This window comes from Artibeus jamaicensis, unplaced genomic scaffold (genome assembly GCF_021234435.1).
Source record: "Artibeus jamaicensis isolate MK-2021 breed Jamaican fruit bat unplaced genomic scaffold, CSHL_Jam_final contig_1803, whole genome shotgun sequence".
In the NCBI taxonomy this organism is placed as follows: Eukaryota; Metazoa; Chordata; class Mammalia; order Chiroptera; family Phyllostomidae; genus Artibeus; species Artibeus jamaicensis.
The window spans coordinates 5599400-5620266 of NW_026521356.1; the positions used below are offsets into that span (position 1 = coordinate 5599400).

A 20867-nucleotide genomic window follows, 5' to 3' on the forward strand; every position below is an offset into this window, starting at 1 on the left:
AGGTGTAAGAGTGTGCGGTAACCAAGACAGGGAACGTTGGGTGTAATGAAACATGTCCTACACTTCAGGTGCTCAGATTTCAAAAATTTCAAAGAAGCATTAGTGAAGACCCCAAGGCAGTCTTTTTTTAAAATTGATTTTTAGAGAGAGAGGAAAGAAGAGAGAGAGAGAGAGAAACATTGATTAATTCTTGTATGTGCCCTGACTGGGGATTGAACCTGCAACCTTGGCATATTGGGACAACACTCTATCCAACTGAACTACTCAGCCAGGCCCCAGAGCAGTCTTAAAAGGTAAGTAGTTTAATTTAAGGGGAATGGGATATTTTCAGGAATTAAATTCTGACACTGCCCACAAGCAGCAAAAAGTATGATGGTTCATGTTCTCTAAGTAATTCTACTCTGACTTGCAGGAAAATAGTTGTGAAGGAGGGGTATTCATGTAACTGATAATGAATACCAAAAATTGCCACTACTTTTTAAAATGACTTTTGGAAGGGTAAAGTCCAGAACAGGACAAGCCCTGTGAAATTGGAGGTGGGAGGAGGAAGTGATATTTAAAGTTACCTTTAAAGCAAGAAGCAAAAAACAAGGCACAGGCTTTAGAATAGAAGACAAATAAATACCAACTAGCTTATATAAACAATTACAAAGATTTTAGAACAGGTGTGGAGAACTGAAGCATGCTGGAAAAATGAGGGGAAAAAACAGGTAAAAAAAGAAAAAAGGAGAAATGGCCAATTTTGAGAACTTAGTCCAGTGAACTTGACATTGACTCTGGAAGAAATCTCAAGTGAGTTCTTAAACAAAGGACTAGTAAATTCTTAAAGAGAAGCAAGTGTCACTCAGAGTCAGAATAGGTATGACGGGTTCATGCCAGGCCAAACTTATTTCCTTTTTGATGGATCTGCACTGACCCATTTGGGTTTCACGATGTCCCTCTCAATGTTGCCTCTCTTGTCCAGGCATTTCCCATAAGCTGCGCATCACTTATTGTTAGTATTGTACACTGTGCTAGGCAATGAGATTACATAAAGAAAAACCCAAACACGGTTCCTACCCTCATAAAATTTGCTCCATGGTAGGGAATAAATGCCCAATTCTGGGATTTTTTTCTCAGCCTCCAGCTCTCTCCTGTTTTTCCCAAACCACATGTAGTTTTCCTGAGCTTGCAGAATCCTCAGACTCCACGGCTTCAGTATCTGCTCCAACTTTCCTCTTGCGCTCACATACAGAGTGGGGAAAAAACCAGGTTGCAGTTTTTCCTGGCCAACAGGTGTTGCCTTCTTTTGCAATATGCCCAGAAATGCTACAATTCAGGTTCCATGCAACAGATATTAGCTAATTTTCAAATTTGGCAAACCTACATTTCCAGCTTCACATTCCACTTTATCCCTTTAGTCATTATCAGCCTCAGCCCCTGCCTGTAAGTTTACAAGTCTGTGCCTTTTTGCTCAATTGATTTTCTCATTCAGGAATGCCAGACATTTCCATCTCCACCTATGGAAGTCCTACACATTTCCCAAGATCCAGCTCAAAAGCTGTCTCCTCCCAGACTGGACTGACTTACTTTGCTCAATAAAATCCCACCCAAGCCCCCACGCTTGACTTGTGCAACACTATTATACTGTCATCTTCCTTTCTCAGTCAATTAGTTACTTGTCTGCCTTGCCCACTGGAATCCTTGACTTCTTTGAGGGCAAGGGTCTTCAGAACTCCCACCCTGTCCTGCTACAGCACTTACAACTGGAGTTGGTTAGTGCTGAGCCAAAAATGGTTAAAATAATTGAAAAAAATCAACAGAATAATGTTTTGTTAAAATTACAAAGGACAAATTCAAATTTCAGGGACCAAAAATAAAGCTTTGTTATAACACACAGCCTCTACTTTCTATGACTGCTTTTGAGTTCTCCGGGCAGAGGTGAGTAGTTGAAAAAGATATCTTATGGCCCACATGCCCTAAGGAATACTATATAGCCCTTCACAGAAAATCTTTACTTTACAATAAGTAAAGATTTTACAATAAGGGTTTTATGACTGAATCACTGAGTCCAGACACCAAGATTCTAAGTACATATCCCTTCCAAGTTTTCCTTTCTTTGTGTAGCGGAGAAAATAACTCTCTTGTCTGAAGTTGCCACAAACATCAAATGAAATAACGCACTTAGGAAAGTATAAAGGCATCCTATAAAGGTAACTGTGTTTATCAAGTACTAAAAAGATGATAAAGTGATAAAATGGAAAAACACCCACTATTTTTATTCTCCCCTTCTTTCACAGCCTTCATTTAAACTTGAAATTATAAGAAAAAATCCATTTTTATTATTTTTAAGAGTTTATTTATTTATTTATTTATTTATTTATAAATTTATTTATTTTTAGAGAGAGGGGAAGGGAAGGAGAAAGAGGAAAAGAAATACTGATGTGCGGTTCCTATTGCACGCCCCCAGCTGGGGACCGGCCTGCAACCCCGGCATGTGCCCCAACTGGGAATTGAACCTGGACACTTTGGTTCGCAGGCCAGCACTCAATCCACTAAGCCACACCAGCCAGGGCTAATTTTTATTATTTTTTTTACAGTCAATACTGTATTAGTTTCGGGTTTTGCATTAGTTACAGAATAGTGGTTAGACAATTATATAGTTTACAATATACCTCCTGTATTTCCAGGACCCACCTGGCACAACGTGGTCATTACAACATTCCTGACTACATTCCCTATTTAAGTGACAACAGGGTTACAGGTTCCTTCTTTCCAATCTTTCTTTTGGGTTGCTCCTACTTCCTTTACTTTTTCAGTTGTTACTTCTCCCCTCATTTTCTTTATATAGTATCTCAATTGGTCCTCATAGGTTTGCAAAAGCAGTGGGACATGCTGGTTAATCCATTTTACAGACCAGAAAATTGAGGCCAATTCCAGTTGGCTGCGGAACTCTGACTCAGCACCCAGGGAGACCTCAAAGGCGCGCTTTTCGCCTTTCCTAAGGGGCAACCGCCCAACAAACAGAACAAACCTCATACTGTCGGGCTTCCAAGTTTGGTTCTCAAGTTCCTCTTTAGCGTTCACGTTCCACATTCTTTTCTCCTGGCTCCCCGCGACCCCTTTCTTTACTTCGTCCCCCTTCTCAAGAGCAGGTGGTAGACTCCACGTTCAATGCGCAGGCGCGCCCCGTGAGGCGGGGGCGGGGCGGGGGGTGGGGTGCGCGCGGGCTTGCTTTTGGGTCGCGGCGGGAGCGGGAGGCACCGCCACAGCAGTGCGCAGGCGCCTGGCGGTTACCGGTCTCGCCATGGAGCGGAAAGGTGAGCGGTGAAGCGGCCTTCGCCACGAGGGGCAACGGCCGCCGGGGCGAGGCCCGGGTCAGCGCCGGGAGCTTGGCCTAACCGCCGCAGTCGGGTACCCGGGCGTGCGGCGCCCCTCCACTGAGGTGGCGCCGCCCCTCAATCCCCGCCTCTGGGCTGCTGGTCCGCGCCCCTCTGCCCAGGCGTCCTTCCACGCCGACAGCCCTCGCCCCTTGTTCCCCACCAGGCCGGTCCGCGTCTTGAGGCCACTGCAGAGCCCCGTTCTCCGCGGGCGAGGCAGATACCCGGCCGCCAGCCCCCTGACCTGGACCGAGCCCCCTCCGCTGCACCCCGCCAGGGTGCTGCTTTGCGCCCCATGGGCCGCCAGCCCCCTGGCCGGCTGTCTCGCCGAAGCCGCGACTCTCGCCCCGGAGCCACCCCTTAGTCAGGCCCTGCACCCGGGCCTTGCGCCCCTGCTAGGTCTACACCCTCACCTTGGTCACCTCCTTTCCTCCACATTCGCCCTTCATCCATCCCTCTCTCCTGCAGTGCTTGCGCTCCAGGCCCGAAAGAAAAGGACCAAGGCCAAGAAGGACAAAGCCCAAAGGAAGTGAGTCTTGAACCCCAACATCCCGTTCGTTGGATTTCCTCCCACACCTCCTGTTTCACGGGCACCGGGTTCGGGCACCCTGCGGCCCAGCCACATGGCCTCGGGGCGGCCTTGGAGAGTCGCTCTCCAAGAACCTAGTGGAAGGGAGCGTCTGTTGCCGAAGGCCAGGCCTGGGTCAGAGCACCTCCATCCCTGCTGGAAAGGGCTGATGGAGGAGGACCAACCAGAGCTCGACCAGTCATTACCTCCCCAACTCCGGAGGAGGCACCGCAGACTCCTCTAGTTTGGGCCTCCCAACGGAGCTGGTGGATCATTACCTCTGTCTGTGAACTCTGGTCTCTTTTCCATACCTGCTGCCCAGCGTCTTAACTTGCCTCCTACGTCTGCACGGTAGGCCATCAGGGAATTCTTGAATGAATTTGCCGTTTGGTCTGCCAGGCATACGTCCCCTTTTACAGAGGAAGGCAAGGAGCTTTCCCCTGAGTTAGTCAACTTCCTGAGCCGGCAGGACGCATTGCCCTTGCCTTGCCTTGCCTTGCCTGTGTGAAGTGTGCAGGCAGACCACTGTATACACAGCTGGTTTCTCTTACTCCTTTGCTTTTCCCTGAACCTCATGTCCTCACTCAGAATTCGACTGTTTAGCCAACACTGTTGGTGATTCTGGTTTGGTGTATGCCACATGTCCCGTTTTATCAGTAGGATGCATAACCTCGGCGCTATTGTGGGAAGCACAAAAGTTGAACACAGCCTAGTAGAAACGCCCAGTAGAGGGCTTCTGCAAGTGAGACTCAGTCTAAAGTTTTCTCTTGTTCCAGCGTTTAATTGCATAGGGTCTTGGAAAGTGGAATTTAGACAGTTCGTATTCAGGAAAAAAAATCATTACTTTCATGACACTTTCCCATTTAATTTGATGTTATGTGGAGATGTGTGCCATTTAATTCTTTCTGAGCTGATAAAACGCATTTCAGAGGCTTTCCTAGGTTGCTCTTCTGAGTGACAATACCAGACAGGGGTGTGTATTGTTTTGGTGGCTCTCAAATGTGTGAGGAGAGCACATAATGACTTCTATCAATAGGGTTAAGTGGTAGGTGATCTCACCTCTTTCTCCATTTCTGTCATCTGTCTTATGAAATTTTTTTATTTCGTAAAGTGATTGGTAACCAACACCATTTAAATGTGAGCTCCTATTTTTATGTGTTTTCCTCTTGATTATCCATGTGAGGATTAGTTGAAAACTGGTTTTTAATCCCAGATTGGTTTAATGGAAATAGCAAGGAGCTAACCTGGGTCTAGCTTGCAGTGGGAACTTAAACATTACTCGTTTTCTTTTTCTACCTCATTTTTGTTATTCCCTATTGAGCTGATAATGTGTTTTAAGTTATGTTTTATAAACATTTTTTGCTGATGTAGGGAGATGGTGATTTTATTATTTACTGTATTATTTAGCAGTCCTCTGTCCTGGTATCTCCAAATGGAAATTAATTTTGATATTTACCTGAATCAGCCTATAATTTTGGAGGTGTATATATAGGTGATCATGTACTTTATTTTAACATATATATTTGTTACGTTGGATTACCTATTTAGACCATATGCTTTATTTCTAAAGCTGAATTGTATGTACTTTGGATGATTTGTTACTCATTAGGTTATTGTGAATAACCCACTTATTTCTGTTCTTAATTATTTCCATACCTGTACAACAGCAAGCAAATAGTACAGATAATCTAGCAGTTATTTTGCTGAGTATTTAAATCCTTTGCAACTTTGACTCCTGAAGTATATGTGAATGAACTGACCCTGTTTACTTGTAGTGTCAGAGGTGCTTTATTTTTTTTGTCTTCAGTTAATACCTTTTCTTGATCAACTTTTCCCTTCCTTTTAAGTAGCTGCAATGTCTTAACTAACTTGGTTAGCGTACTGTGTCAGAAGTTCAGCTCCATGTGATTCAGGTAACTTGACTCTGTTCCATGACTCCCGACTTGCAGTCATTTTGCAAAGGCAAGATGTTAGTTACCAGGAGATTGATCAGGGAGACGGTATGACCAGGAAGCATGCCATCGAGTTTGGTTACAGTTAGTCAGATCTGGTTTGAATTTTGATTTTGCTTCTTTTTAGCAGTCTGACCTTGGATAACCTAGTTAAGGAAATAGTCTTACATGCTCTTAATGTCTGGTAGCTCAGTCATAATAAAAACTGATCAGGATCTGAAGTTATAAAAACCAGGTACTTAAGTGAAAAGTTTTAGAAACTTGAAAGTACAACAGTAATAGCATCCTGGTAGTTTTTTCCAGACACTGTACTCTTACTAACATTAACTTGGTGGTAATCTCTATGTTACTATACAGATAAGGAGGTTGAGATTTGTAGGTTACTCCTATAAAATTGTAAAGATAGGGTTCCAACCCGGGTGTGACATACCCCAAAATCCTAGGTACTAACCACTGCTATCAACCAAGTGACAATTTCTTTTCGTGTTTCTGAGGATAAATAAGGTAGAGGCTGAGCAAACAGAGATTTGTGAATAACGGACCTCTGGGTGCCTTAGGTAGCCTTTCATGGCCCACTGCTGACAACTCTAAAGGGGCAGAATGCTCTGTCTCCTTTGAGCAATTAGTTTTCAGTATGTATACCAATAGCTGGGCCTTTATCTGTTTGTCATAAGGTTTTATAACTTAATGCAATTGCATTGCTTTTAAAATTGTTTTATGGAACGTAATTCCAGAATGAATTTCATATCTAATAATTTTATTACTTAGGAAGTTAATCTGGACAGTACTTTTCACTCTAGTTGCAGCTGAAGAACTTCGTGGATTTAGTATAAATTTGGTAATAAAGTTATTTGAGCTGGAGAAGAGCTTTTGCTTATTCTAGTACTTAACTACTCTATGGAGACAGAGGGGAAATGGTTTTACTTCTTAATTTTCCAAAAATGTGATTGTTACATTAACAGTTTAGAGGGAAAAATACTTACAAATTTCCAACATTTTCATCGAGTAGTGAGTAGAATATATAAACTCGAACCAATTTTTAAAAACTAAATGTTTTTTAAAACTACTAGATACTTTTAAACACTGAACAGTGTACTTTGGAAATTGGTTCTACATCAGTTCCATATAGTGCAGCCTTACTTTTTAAAGGTTTTTTAAAAAATATATTTTATTGCTTATGCTATTACAGTTGTCCCAGTTTGTCCCCCTTCTGCCCCCCCTCCACCAAGTGCTCCCTATTCCCTCCAAGGAGGGAATACCACCCCTCCAGGGAGCAATACCACCCCTCCCTCAGTTCTTGTCCATGGATCAATATCACCCCCCCTTCTCTTTTTCCTGTACAGTTCTTAATATCCCCTAGCTTTTCTGTAACTACCTATTTGTACTTCTATTATCCCCGTACCTTTTCCCCCACTTTTTCCCCCCTTCCCCTCCCAGCTGGTAACCGTCCAAATGATCTCTATATCTATGATTCTGTTTTGCTTGTTTGCTCAGTCTGTGTGTTTTTGTTTTTGTTTTTTAGATTCAGTTGTTGATAGTTGTGTATTTGTTGCCATTTTAATGTTCATAGTTTTGATCTTACGTTTCTTAGATAAGATCTAACATTTCAGGTAATAATAGCTTGGTGATGATAAATTCCTGTAGATTTACCTTGTTTGGGAAGAACTTTATCTGCCCTTTGATTCTAAATGATAGCCTTGCTAGGTAGAATAATCTAGGTGATAGGTCTTTGCTTTTCATTACTTTGAATATTTCTTGCCAGTCCCTTCTAGCAAAGTGTCTTTTGGGAAATCAGCTGATAGTCTCCTATGGGAGCTCCTTTGTAGGTAACTGTCTTCTCTTGCTGCTTTAACATTCTCTTTATCTTTAACCTTTGGCATTTTGATTATGATGTGTCTTGGTGTGGTTCTCTTTGAGACCAACTTATTTGGGACTGTGTGCTTCCTGGATTTGTATGTCTATTTCCTTCTCCAGATTGGGGAAGTTTCCTTTCACCATTTTTAAAAATAAGTTTCAATTTCTTGTTCTTTCTCTTCTCCTTCCAGCACTCCAGTGATTTGAATGTTGGTACCTTTGAAGTTGTCCCAGATGCTCCTTACCCCTATCATTGGGGGGGGGGGGGGGTTATTCTTCTTTTTCTTGTTCCTGTTCTGAATATTTTTTCTCCTTTGTGTTCCAAATCGTTGATTTGATTCTTGGCTTCATCCCCTCCAGTGTTGATTCCCTGTCATTTTTTCTTTATTTCACTTAGTGTAACCTTTATTTCTGCTTGGGTCTTTTTTTACGCTTTTGAAGAATCAAATGAGTTCAATTCCCTCATAACCAGTGTTTTGAACACTGCATCTAATAGATTGCTTATCTTCATTGCATTTAGCTCTTTTTCTAGTGTTTTGTTCTGTTCTTTCATTTGGGCCATGTTTCTTCATCTCCTCATTTTGGCAGCCTCCCTGTGTTTGTTTCTGTATATTAGGTAGAGTTGTTTTGACTCCATGTCTTGGTAGTGTGCCCTAATGTAGTAGGTGTCTCATAGGGTGCAGTGGCACAGCCTCTCCTGTCACCCAAGCTGTGAGTATTCGAGGTGCACCCTTTGCGTGGGCTGAGTACATCCTCCTCTTGTAATTGAGCCTTGTTAGCTGTTTGCACATCAGTGGGAGGGGTTTACCCAGGCCAGTTAGTTGCAAGGACTGACTGTGACCACCGACCACCAACCTCTGCCCTCTGTGGATGATTCTCTATTTAGGGTCTGGGTGGTGGTGGTGCTTTGAAGTGGTCTGTAGCTGTCCACTGGGGATGCTGGTCCTTGAGTTTCCTGGGTGGTACAGGCCAAGGTCATTCACCTGTGTTTTGCCTGGGGCACCCAGCCTGAGCTGTAAAGCAATCTGAAATGTCTGCTACTTGTGCTGGGCTTGGAGAGTCCCAGGCAAAGCCAAGCTGTGACTCTAACTTGGCTGCTGTTCCTCCCTAGCCTGGGCCTCCTCACTGAAGCCACCTGTCGCTTCTGTGCTAGGATTTAGGAAGTCGTGAAGCATGAGCCAAGACCAGCCATTCATATGGAAAAGCAGTTTGGGTGGGCCTGTAAGTTCAGTGGGGCAGAGTCTCCAGGGATCCCCAAGGTGGGTTAAACAGTGTTATCAAGGTTGGTGGAGTCTCAGATATGGCACTAGCTTGCTGGCTTTTTGAGGGGAGTGTTTAGAAAAGGCATAATAATGGCTTCTGCTCACCTTGATGGCAGATACTTCTTTTCTGCCTGTATACCACCAATGCCTTTCAAACTGCTACTCTGGTGCTGGACCTCAGAGGCAGTGAGTCTGAATAAGTGAGTCTGTGTGTGGGTTCTTTAAGAGGAGCTGCCTGGGGCTCCAGCAGTTTCTTTCTTCTACCTACTCAATCCCTCCTGGTTTTTGTAGCAGAAATTTTGGGGACATAACCATATTTTGCCATGTATAATGTGATCTCATGCACAATGTGCACCCGGGTTTTTGGCTTAGACTTTCAGGAAAAGAAATCTTTTGTTTTAATTTCTTAATTCAATTTTTTATTCACTTATATTTAGAGACAAAAGCAATGATCATATTCCTGGCTATTTTGCATATGGCTATTATTATTGCTTTCTAGAGTTATACTTTTAATACATAAGCATAAGTAAAAGAATTAAAAACATTTATAGCCCTGGCTGGTGTAGCTCAGTGGATTGAGTGTGGGCCTGGGAACCAAGCAACCACGGTTCGATTCCCAGTCAGGGCACATGCCTGGGTTGCAGGCCAGTACAAGAAGCAACCATACATTGATATTTCTCTCCCTCTCTCCTTCCCTTCCCCTCTAAAAATAAATAAATAAAATCTTAAAAAAAAAACTTATATTTATGGAATTAGTACGACCCATGTATAATGCGCATCCTTATTTTCCTCTCAAAAATTTGGGCAAAAAAAGTGTACATTACACATGGCAAAATATGTTATCTTCCTGACGCCGGAATCCTAGGCTGGGGGTCTTGGTGTGGGGCTAGGACTCCACTCCCAAGACATCCCTCCTGAATTTTTAGCCACCACATGGGGATGTGGTACCAGCCTGTTCCACGTCTGTGCCCCTCTACCAGTCTGCATGGATGTGGTTTCTTTCATTCTGTAGTTGTCAGACTTTCATTTAACTCAATTTCATAGTTGTCAGACTTCCATTCAACTTGATTTCTGATGGTTCTGAGTGATGGTTTTTCTATATTTTAGTTGTAATTTTGGTTTGCATCCTGCACTATATCCACTGAGCTTTTTGTTGTAATTTCGATGTGGTTGTGTGAAGAGGTGAGCTATGGCTACTTATGCCACCATCTTGACCAGAAGTTCCCGAAATTCTCAATGTCAACTGTCACATCTTTTAAAAACTTGCATTTTAATTTTGTAATTACATTACAGTAGACCCTTGGCAAAACTGCATTTCTGGGTTTGCCTTTTTCAGAAATACTTTCTTGTCCTGTTTTGTTCCTCAGTAAGTTTATATATGTTAGTAAATTTTGTTACAGAGACATAGCTGTGTTGGAGTTTTTTTGATAATAATTCTAATGATCCATAGAATTACAATTACTCCTTTTTTTAGCTTTATTGTATCTAATACAATAATACAATACAATACAATACAATAATACAATAATTTGTATCTAATTTTCCAAATAGATACAAAATGAGAGAAAATAGCAAAATAAACTTTGTTACTCATCTCAACTTAAACAATGACCAATGTGGGTAATATTTTATCTACAAGATCTTTCTGCTCCCCTCCATTTTATTTTAAAGCAAACCTCAGACATCATATCATTTTGTAAGATATGGACTCTTAATTTGTAAAAACATAACTACAGTATTATTATCACACTTTTAAAAATTTAGACAAGTCCTTAATAGCAAATATGCAAACAGGGATCAAATTTTTCTGCTAATTTTATGTTTGCTTGTATCAAGATTCATAAGGTCCTTACATTGCCATTGTTGGAAAAGTCTTTATACGTTTTCCGTGGGTTTGGGTTTTGCTTTTGCCAGATGACTTCAGATGATAGGTGGTATTGTATACCTCCATTAGATGGCACCTATTGTCCAATTGACTTTTTTGTATGTGTTATGTTAGTGGCCATTGATAGTGTGATTGATCTAGAAAATTTTCTAGATCCATTACTTTATTATTTAGGGTTGCAGAACGGTGCTCTATTACTCTTGGATTTAGTAACTGTCATTCTTCTGTGCAGAGAAACTGCCTCATCTTTTTGGATACCTGAAGAGATGCTTTATATGTCTGAGAGACAGAAGTACTTGCTACATTCCAGGTTTCTAAATTATAAGTTGGATTCCTAGTATCCTTCAAAATGACTAGTAGAACTTTATTTGAGTATAAGCTTATATTTGTGGTTCAATCAGGTTGCATTTTGTTTTTTTGTATTCAGCTTTATGGAGCTATAACTTACATAAAATTCACCTGTTTAAAGTGTGTACAATTCAGTAATTTTTAGTATGTTCACAGGGTTGTGAAACTATCATCAAGATGTAATGAGTTTTAACCACTTCCATCACCCAAACAGAAACAATGCTACCCCACTTCTATTTAACCCTAGGCAACCACTAATCTACTTTCTGTCTTAATGGATTTCCCTAGTCTGGGCATTTCATATAAGTGAAATCATATGATGTGGAGTCTTTTGTGATCAACTTCTTTTATTTTGCATGATGTTTTCATGGATTTTGAAGCATGTGTAGTTATTTTTATTGATTTTATTGTCCTGTCTTTGTCCAGTGGAGTCCCTTCGTAATGGCCCTGAGTGCATTTGACTTAATTTGAGGCATTTTTGATAACTTTGTGCATCTGATATGACAGTTTGTCCAAACTTACTTTTGTAAGTTTTGTTCTTTCATACAGGAAATAGCCCTTTGTCTAAGAAGTTTTCTGGGAACTTAAGATGCTATTACTGAGTTAGTCATTGTTTATAAGCCTTTCTCTGTGCTTAGAGCTAGGAAGTAAATTGTGTTTTCTCTTTAAAAAAAACTTTTGCATTTATGTTAGACTTGAATATCTGGTGACCCCGGGACTTTTCTTACCCTTGATTTTTATGTCTCTGCCTTCTTTTGCTCAGACCAAAACCCCCACTTCTCAGTAGCATCAACGTGGTTACTCGTTTTCTTTTTCCCATGGTATAAATATCAAATAGTCTCAGAATAATATTGCCAGTACTACTACCAACAATATGATTAACTGAAGAAAGTTTATGACTTTTGTTATTCTCATCCTTACAGTATATACTTCACTCTGGTTTTAAAGTCAAATTACTGAGTTTTAAAGTTAGCCTCGTTCATTGCTGAGTATTTATGTATCACCTACTTACACACACATTTATTTGTTTCATTTTATATAATCTTAGGCCTCCTGAAAGATACTTAACCTTGCAGAATTTGGGCCATTTGTATATTATTTTAAAATGAATAATGTATGTAATTTATGATTGTGTTGATATATTCTTAAAATGTGGCTTATGAAGCATACTGTGAGTAAACAAAAGGGAATGGTGATCTTTAGAATGTGCTGAGTGGGCCTCCTCTTTTATATCTAAAGAAGAAAAGACTTCTTAGCTCTTAGTGCTCTTAGTGGTTGTCTAGTGGGAAGATCAGTCCAGTGTTACCAGATCATCAGATTTTTTTTTGAGATTCTCCAGATTGTTTAGTGTTGACAACTACCTAAATTTTTTTTATCTGTTGTAAACAAAAGTTAGGTGCAAGATTTGGCGTAGAGCCTGCACTCTGTAATTTCTGCCAGAGAGTCTTCAGGGTGAGGGTCAGTCATTAATAGGCTTAATATTGTCTCAAGCACCCTTTCCTAAAATGGCAGAAAGCACAGTTGTGGAAGAGCCCTGTACTTCCCATGAAAGGATTAACTTTGGGGATTTGAAAAAGATGACAAGAGTTCAACTGTGAAGATCAGAGTGTCCAGTTTTCAACTACTTTAGCAACAAATGATTTCAGAAAGTTACCAGAAACCACAAAATAAGTTAAATATACTTGGTTCATTTTCAGAGAAGTGTGGTAGCACTGGACACCAAAGTCAGTTGGCAGGAGCCAGATAAATAAAAATCGTGTTGATTTGCCATGAAATGCCTCCAGTTGTGCCGGTGAAGATTAACACCAGATGTCGTTGGTAACTATTGGGTATTAACACTTTTGGTGGCATAAGTGCTTTGGTCAGTATTGATATGTGTTTTTAGGATAGCTTATTGAGGAATTTGAGAACATTTAATATATATTTTAACTACTTTATAAAAATTGTCACCAATAGTGGTGAACAAACATTAGTGTCTCAAGTTTGATGATGGGACCATGAATCGTGTTGGTGATTTTTTTTTAAATTTTATTTATTTTTAGAGAGGGGGAAGGGAAGACGACAGAGAAGGAGAGAAATGTCAGTGCGATTGCCTTTCTTGTGCTCCCTACTGGGGGCTTGGCCTGCAACCCAGGCTTGTGCCCTGACTCAGAATTGAACTGATAACCCTTTGGTTCACAGGCCGGCACGCAATCCACTGAGCCACACCAGCTAGGGCATGTTGGTGATCTTTACATATTATTTAATTTACTCAAATTCTAAATTCCTTTTTCTGAGTGAGTAGCCATTTTAAACAAAGCTCCCAGCCCTTGTGAACATTTGTTTCCTAAAATACTGGTGTAGGTGCATTTTGTAACTGATTATAAATGTAATTTATGGGCAACAGTATTGTATCTTCTCACTCACTTTGCTCTTAATCCCATTGGTGCTCTTCAGCCTGCGCATGTTCTCAAGTGTCCTTCCTTTCAGCAAAGCAATTTGATCAAAGATGTCAGACTCTGTCTACGCATGAGCTTGCTCCCTTGATTTTCTTACTACTCCTTTTCTCTCTGCCTATGCCTTTGAGAATAGATATAACAGGAATTGCATTTTGCATTTGTCTTTGCCATATTAAAAATGTAATGGGATAAATTAAGTAACTCATGCTCAGGCTTCTAGGTGAAAGGATAATATACTGTCGATGTGTCCTCATGTGCTCTTTACCAAGAGTTTTTTCTTTGAATCACACGGTCCTAGGTTCCATTTTGCTTTTAACACTATTGTTGGTTGAACTTGGATGGTGTCACTTGACTTTCTTGAGTCAGAGTTTCCTTATTTGTAGATGGTGAGGTTCTGAGGATGAATTGTGTGTGCAGAGCTAGAGTAAAGTGCTCTGGTGACTGCATCCTTCCGCATGTTTTCTCCATTACCTTCAATTGATAGGTTTACCTTTGACTTTTATGTGGCATTTCTTACTATTAGTGATGTATCAAACTAGTGGTTTTAACTTACCTGTTGGTGTTATTTATTTGTGTATCTGTATCAGGTCTAGTTTTGAGTATAGTCACCTAAAGGTCAGGGATTGTTTATATTTAATTATTTGTATATAATATCTGATAAACTTAGGCATTCAAATTTTTATTTTGGTGTTGCCAAATCCTAGGTCCAGTTCAGGATTTCTGAATTGAGATTATTACTTGAATATGTCTCAGAAATTAAGTTCAGCCCTGGCTGGTGAGGGTCAGTGGATTGAGTGCCAGCCTACAAATCAAAAGGCCACAGGTTTGATTCCCAGTTGGGGCACATTGCCTGGGTTGCAGGCCCGATCCCCAGTAGGGGGCATGTGAGAGGCAAGCACATATTGATGTTTCTTTTCCTCTCTTCTTCCCTTCCCTTCTCTCTAAAAGTAAATAAATAAAGTCCTTTTAAAATTACTTTTTTAAAAAAAGGTTAAGACAGTTTGCAAAAGAAAGAAATTATCCATCAGGAAGAAATATATATGGGAAAGGTAGTAGGGAGAAGTTTCGCCTTTACCGAGCTCCACTATCTGTAGGCACTGGAACTTAAAATATTATCTTACTAGGTTTTTGCATGAGATCAGGTGTTCCAGGAGGGATACAAGGATGACTTAAAACAGTCCTTCCCCTCAAGGGGTGTATGATTTCTTAAGGAAGGTAAGTGTACAGATCTGCTTTTCTTCTAGTCTATTTCATTTGCTAGGGTCACTGTTCACAAAGTCCCACAAATGGCTTAAACACAGAAATGCATTGTCTCACAGTTCTGGAGGCCAGTAGTCAGAAATCAAGGTGTCAGCAGGGTTGGTTCCTTCAGAGGACTGTGAGGGAAGGACCTGTTTCTCTCCTTGACTTTAAGATAGCTGTCTTTTTACGTCCCTCTGTGTGTGTCTCAATCTGCATCCAGATTTCCCCTTTTTTGTTAGGACACTAGTCGTGTTGGGTTAGGGCTCATCCTAATGAATTTATCTTAATTTGAAGGTCCTGCCTTCAGATAAGTCACCTTCTGGATTCCTGGATGTTAGAACTCCAGTATATCTTTTTGGGGGGGGACGACACATGATTCAACGCACCACACTGTCCCTAGAAGACAGTTCTTTACATTAGAAGACCCTACAGTTCTTCATTCCTCAAGGCAGAAGGAAACAGAAGACTGAGTTTACATGTAAATAAACTAGTTTATAAAAATAAGTTGCATAAACAAACAAATACTTGCTTGTTCCTTTTCCCTTATTTACTACATGCAGTGTCAAAATTTATGTATCAGTCACTATACTAAGCATAGGATAAGCATAACCCTTATAGTCCCTATGAGGTAGATATTTTTCCTACCCTTATTTTACACACTAGGCAAAGAGCTTCTTGAATTAACAGTTTATTTCAGGTTGTGGAGCTCTGGTGAGCTGTGCAGCCACAATCAAACCTGAGTCTCCTGACCCCAAGACCTTGGCTGGAACTACCTCTGCAGTGTTTTTTGTATCTACAATGTCCAGCTACATTTTATCACCTCCTTGCCGAAGGAATTTTTCTAAAGTACTGCTTTTGGAGGGTCACTTTACTGCTTAAATCTCTTGATGACTTCCTTTTACATAAAGTACTTCAATCATTTAAAACTCTTCACAGTCTAGTGCCAGTAGGGTACTGGTTTGTGTTGGGGGGTGTAATGGACTTCAGTTGAAGAATGATGAGTAATAATGAAAGATGAAAAAAGATGGCATGCTTTGTATATATCCCTTTTCTAGGCATTTGGGTTACCACAATGAGCAAAATAGTCTGTCCTCGTGAAACTTACACTCTCAGAGTGTGGGGAAGAAGACAATAACTTGTCAAGTGCTATAGAAAAGTAAAGCAGGGTGAAGGAGGTAGGGGATCCATACAGCCAACTTCTCTTTTAGATATCAGGGTCAGGGAAGTTCTCTGAAAAGTTAACACTAATCCACACCTAAAGAGAGAAGGTCCCAGATGAGTTTGGGTGGCAGTGAAAAGTCAGATCATGTAAGGCCTTGTAGACTATGATGAAAACATCTATTTTGAATGTAGTGATTCCCTAATATTGGTGCTTTATTATAGATCACCAGTTTTTGTTTGAAGTGAATCTAAAACGTTGCTTGTGGAAATGGAGGCTGCTGGGAATAGATCACAGAGTGCCATCTAGTGGCTGTTTACCATAAATGTGGGTGAGCCTTCTGGAAAATAAGCAGGCTCTACAGGAGTTTGCATTGCCAGCCCAGTCATATACAGTAAATGAATATGGATGCCTGACAAAACCCTTCATTTATAGACTATTTGAAAGCAAGCTGTAGACATTGTGCCCCTTTACCCCTAAATACCTTGCATATTCCCTTAGAACAAGGACATTCACTTATATAATTACAATACAATTATCAAAGTAGAAGACAGATTTTTTCCAGATCTGCTGCTGCTGTTGCTATCTCATCCCAGGACCCTTTGTTATGAAGAGCTATTAGTTTGCTGTGGGCCAGATGTCAAGAGCTCAAAGCAAGGAAATTCCTAACTCCTTGTCTTTGGATTAATCCAGGGATAGCTTTAATTCTTAAAAATAGAAGGAAGGAAATACAGCAGTCCCCCTTATTTGCAGTTTTGCTTTCTGCAATTTCAGTTACCTGCAATCAACCATGGACTGAAAATATTAAATGGGAAATCCCAGAAATAAACAATCCTTAAGGTTTTAATTGGGTGCTTTTCTAAGTAACAGGATGAAATCTCACACCGTCCTGCTACATCCAGCCCTCTGCCCAGCATATCCAGGCCGTACACCTACCTGCCCCAGGAGTCGCTTCGTAGCCATTTTGGTATCAGATCACTGTTGTGCTGTCCTGGTGCTTGTGTTAAAGCCACCTTTATTTTACGTAATAATGGCCCCAAAAGCCATTCACATAACTTCTATTACAGTATATTGTTAGATTGTTCTATTTTATTATTAGTTATTGTTGTTAATCTCACTGTGCCTTTAGTAAACTTCATCATAGGCAGGTATGTGTAGGGAAAAACTGTATATAGTGCTCAGTACTATCCACCATTTCAGGCATCCACGGGAGCTCTTGAACGTCTCCCAATGGATAAAGGTAGACAGTTGTACCTTACTTTTAAATTGACTCTTTTGAGGTGTAGTTTATAAACAATATAATGAACTCATTTTAAGAGTGCTGTTTAGTATATTTTGACAAATGTATGCATTCATATAACCAGCACCCCAATCAAGGCTAGAATATTTTTATCACTGCAGGAACTTCACTGTGTGTGTTGTCTTTGTATCCTGTCTCACTCGCCCTGTCCTGGCTTTAGGCAGCCACTGCATCTGCCAATGATTGGTTTGGCTGGTCAACAATTTCATATAAGTAGAATTATACTATAAGTAGAATTATACTATATGTACTCTTTAGTGTCTAGCTTCTGTTCAGCATAAGGATTTTGAGATTCCTTTGTGCTGGTCACATGAGTTAGTAGTTTATTCCTTTTTATTGTCGAGTACAAATCAGTTACAAGAATATACCTAAGTTTGTTAATGTCTTTTCCATTGGTTGACATCAGTGTGGGGGGGGGTTGTTTGTTTGTTTTGTTTTGTTTATTTCCCAGTTCTCTTTGGGGCCATTATGAATGAAGTTTGTATTAATTCTTGTGCCAATCTATGAATGGACATATTTTTTATTTCTCTAGGATTAGAAGTGCTGGAGTATGGTTGAGGTTTATTTAATTTTATATAAAACTGCCAAAATTTTCCAAAATTACTGCTAATTAACATTACTGTTAACAGTGTATGAGAATTTCAGTTACTCTACTTTTTATTTGAATTTTTATTTAAATTATTTTTCCTTGATGACTAAATGCTGGCAGTGACAAGTCCTTTATCAGATATTTTGACAGTCCAGTTTATTTTTCTCTTAATTTTTTTCTTCCATCAGGGCATTTTTTGTGTTTTAGGAAATTCTTGCCTACTCTAAGGTTGTGAAGATATTTTCTTAAGTTTTGGTCTCAAAGTTTTAGAGTTTTAGCTTTTACATTTATTTCTGGGGCAAGAGAGGTAAGTATATCTTCTTTGTTTTGCTTTCCCATAAAATACAGAGAAGTATATTAAGATTAAGATCTTCAACCCCCATGCACATGCCCTTGAGAAATCACAGGCATTATATAAATATATAAACATATTTATTATAGATGTCTACTGACTCTACATATAAATCTTTCCCAGTTGACTTAATTTTATTTTGGTACACTTTAATAAGATGATGACATTTAAGTTATTCAATTTTATAGTATTACAAGTAGAGTTAAAATAAATATTCTTGAATATATTTTTACTTACATTTTGCTTTTATGTAAATATTTCTATAGGATAGATTTCTAGTAATAAAATTTCTAGTCAGGTGTTTTACCCATGTAATATCTTGCCTTTTGGACTTCCGCCAAGATGGAGGCATAGGTGAAAACACTTTGCTTCCTTGCACAACCAAATCTAAAAACAACAAAGTTTTAACAACAATAAACGCAACCAAACCACAGAAAATCGAACAATACAGAGTCCAAAAACAACGAACTGCTCAGCTAAACCGGTGAGAAGGGCGAACCCAACAGTGGAGAGGGTCGGGCGAAAAAGATCCCCAACTTGGGCGGCGCACAGGCAGCCGAGTGCGAGGGTCCCAGGTGCGGGGTACCTATGGGTGGACCCAGGGAAGGCGCAGCACGGCTGGCTGTCTGTGGTCGAGCATTTGCGTGCAGATAAACCAGTGAAGAGACAGGCATTGAAACAGACTGCGCAGGCCCCGGTGCAGGGCTGCGGGCTCACACATTAGCGCTCAGATAAACAGGCGGGGGCAAGCAGTGAGGCGGGGGAGCAGAGAGCACCAGTATTGCTCCCTCTCTGACCCTGCTCCCACATACAACGTCACAAACCAGCAACCTGGGCGGCCCCGCCCTGATGAACATCTAAGGCGCCTCTCCTCATACATAACAGGCACAAACAGATGAAAACATGGCTCAAGAACAACCCAGAGCCAATAAATCTAAGCGATGAAGAAATAGCAAAACTTTCAGATGCACGGTTCAAAACACTGGTGATCAGGATGCTCACAGAACTGGTTGATTTTAGTCTCAGAGGAACAAGTGAAGGCTAAACTAATTGAAATGAATGGCAATGCACAGGAAACCAATAGTAATGGAAAGGAAACTGGGACTCAAATCAAGGGAGCAGACCAGAAGAAAGGAAAAAATGACCAAAAGAAAAATATTAAGAAACAAGAATTCAAAAAAATGAGGAGAGTCTTAGGAACCTCCAGGATATCTTTAAATGCTCCAACAGCTGAATTATAGGAGTACCAGAAGGGGAAGAGGAATAGCCACGAGTGGAAAACTTATTTGAACAAATAATAAAGGAGAACTTCCCCATTCTGGCAAAGGCAATAGACTTCCAGGAAATCCAGGAAGCTCAGAGACTTCCAAAGAAGTTGGACCCAAGAAGGAACACACCAAGGCACATCATAATTACATTAGCCAAGATTAAAATGAAGGAGAGAATCCTAGAAGCAGGAAGAGATAAGGGGACAGTCACCTACAAAGGAGTTCCCATCAGACTGTCAGCAGATTTCTCAAAAGAGACCCTACAGGTAAGAAGGGGCTGGAAAGAGGTATTCCAAGTCATGAAATCCAAAGACCTACAACCAAGATTGCTCTATCCAGCAAAGCTTTCATTTAGAATGGAAGGGCAGATAAAGTGCTTCTCAGATAAGATCAAATTCAAGGAGTTCATCATCACCTATCCCTTATTATATGAAATGTTAAAGGGACTTATCTAAGAAAAAAAGATAAAAAATATGAACAGTGAAAGGACAGCAAATGCACAGTTACAACCACATCTAAAACAAAAGCAAGCTAAAAGGACAGCTAGATCAGGAGCAGAACCATAGAAATGAAGATCTCATGGAAGGTTAGCAACAGGGGAGTGGGAGGAGAAGGGGGGAGAAGGTACAGAAAATAAGTAGCATAGGCAGTAGGTAGAAAATAGATAGGGGGAGGGCAAGAATAGTATTGGAAATATAGAATCCAAAGGACTTGAGACACATGGTCATAAACTAAAGAGGGGGAATGGTAGGGGTGGGGGGGTGGAGGGGAATGAAGGGGGGAATAGAACAACTGTAGTGGCATAATCAATAAAGTAAAAATAAAAAAAAATAATTAAAAAAAAAAGATTGATCTATCCAGCAAAGCTTTCATTTAGAATGGAAGGACAGATAACATGCTTCTCAGATAAGATCAAGTTTAAGGAGTTCATCATCACCAAGCCCTTATTATATGAAATGTTAAAGGGACTTATCTAAGAAAAAGAAGATAAAAAAGATGAACAGTGAAAGGATAGCAAACTCACAGTTATTAAGAACCAAACCTAAAACAAAAGCAAACTAAGAGGACAGCTAGATCAGGAGCAGAACCATAGAAATGAAGATCACATGGAGGGTTAGCAACAGGGGAGTGGGAGAAGGAGAAGGGGGGAGAAGGTACAGAAAATAAGTAGCATGGACAGTAGATGGAAAATAGATAGGGAGGAGGGTAAGAATAGTAGGGGAAATATAGAATCTAAAGAATGTGTAGACACGTGTTCATGAACTAAAGGGGGGAATAGTGGGGGAGGGGT

At 40.4% G+C, this 20867-nt stretch overlaps 1 protein-coding gene across 1 annotated transcript in view; it reads left to right on the top strand.

Moving 5' to 3' along the window:
* Positions 1-3226: 3226 nt before the first annotated feature.
* SRPK1 (SRSF protein kinase 1) overlaps positions 3227-20867 on the top strand; it is a 73817-nt gene continuing 56176 nt past the window's right edge. Inside the window, 1 exon segment of the mRNA XM_053671206.1 lies at positions 3227-3888. Within this exon segment, the coding sequence (XP_053527181.1) occupies positions 3287-3888 (602 nt within the window). The 5' untranslated portion in view covers positions 3227-3286.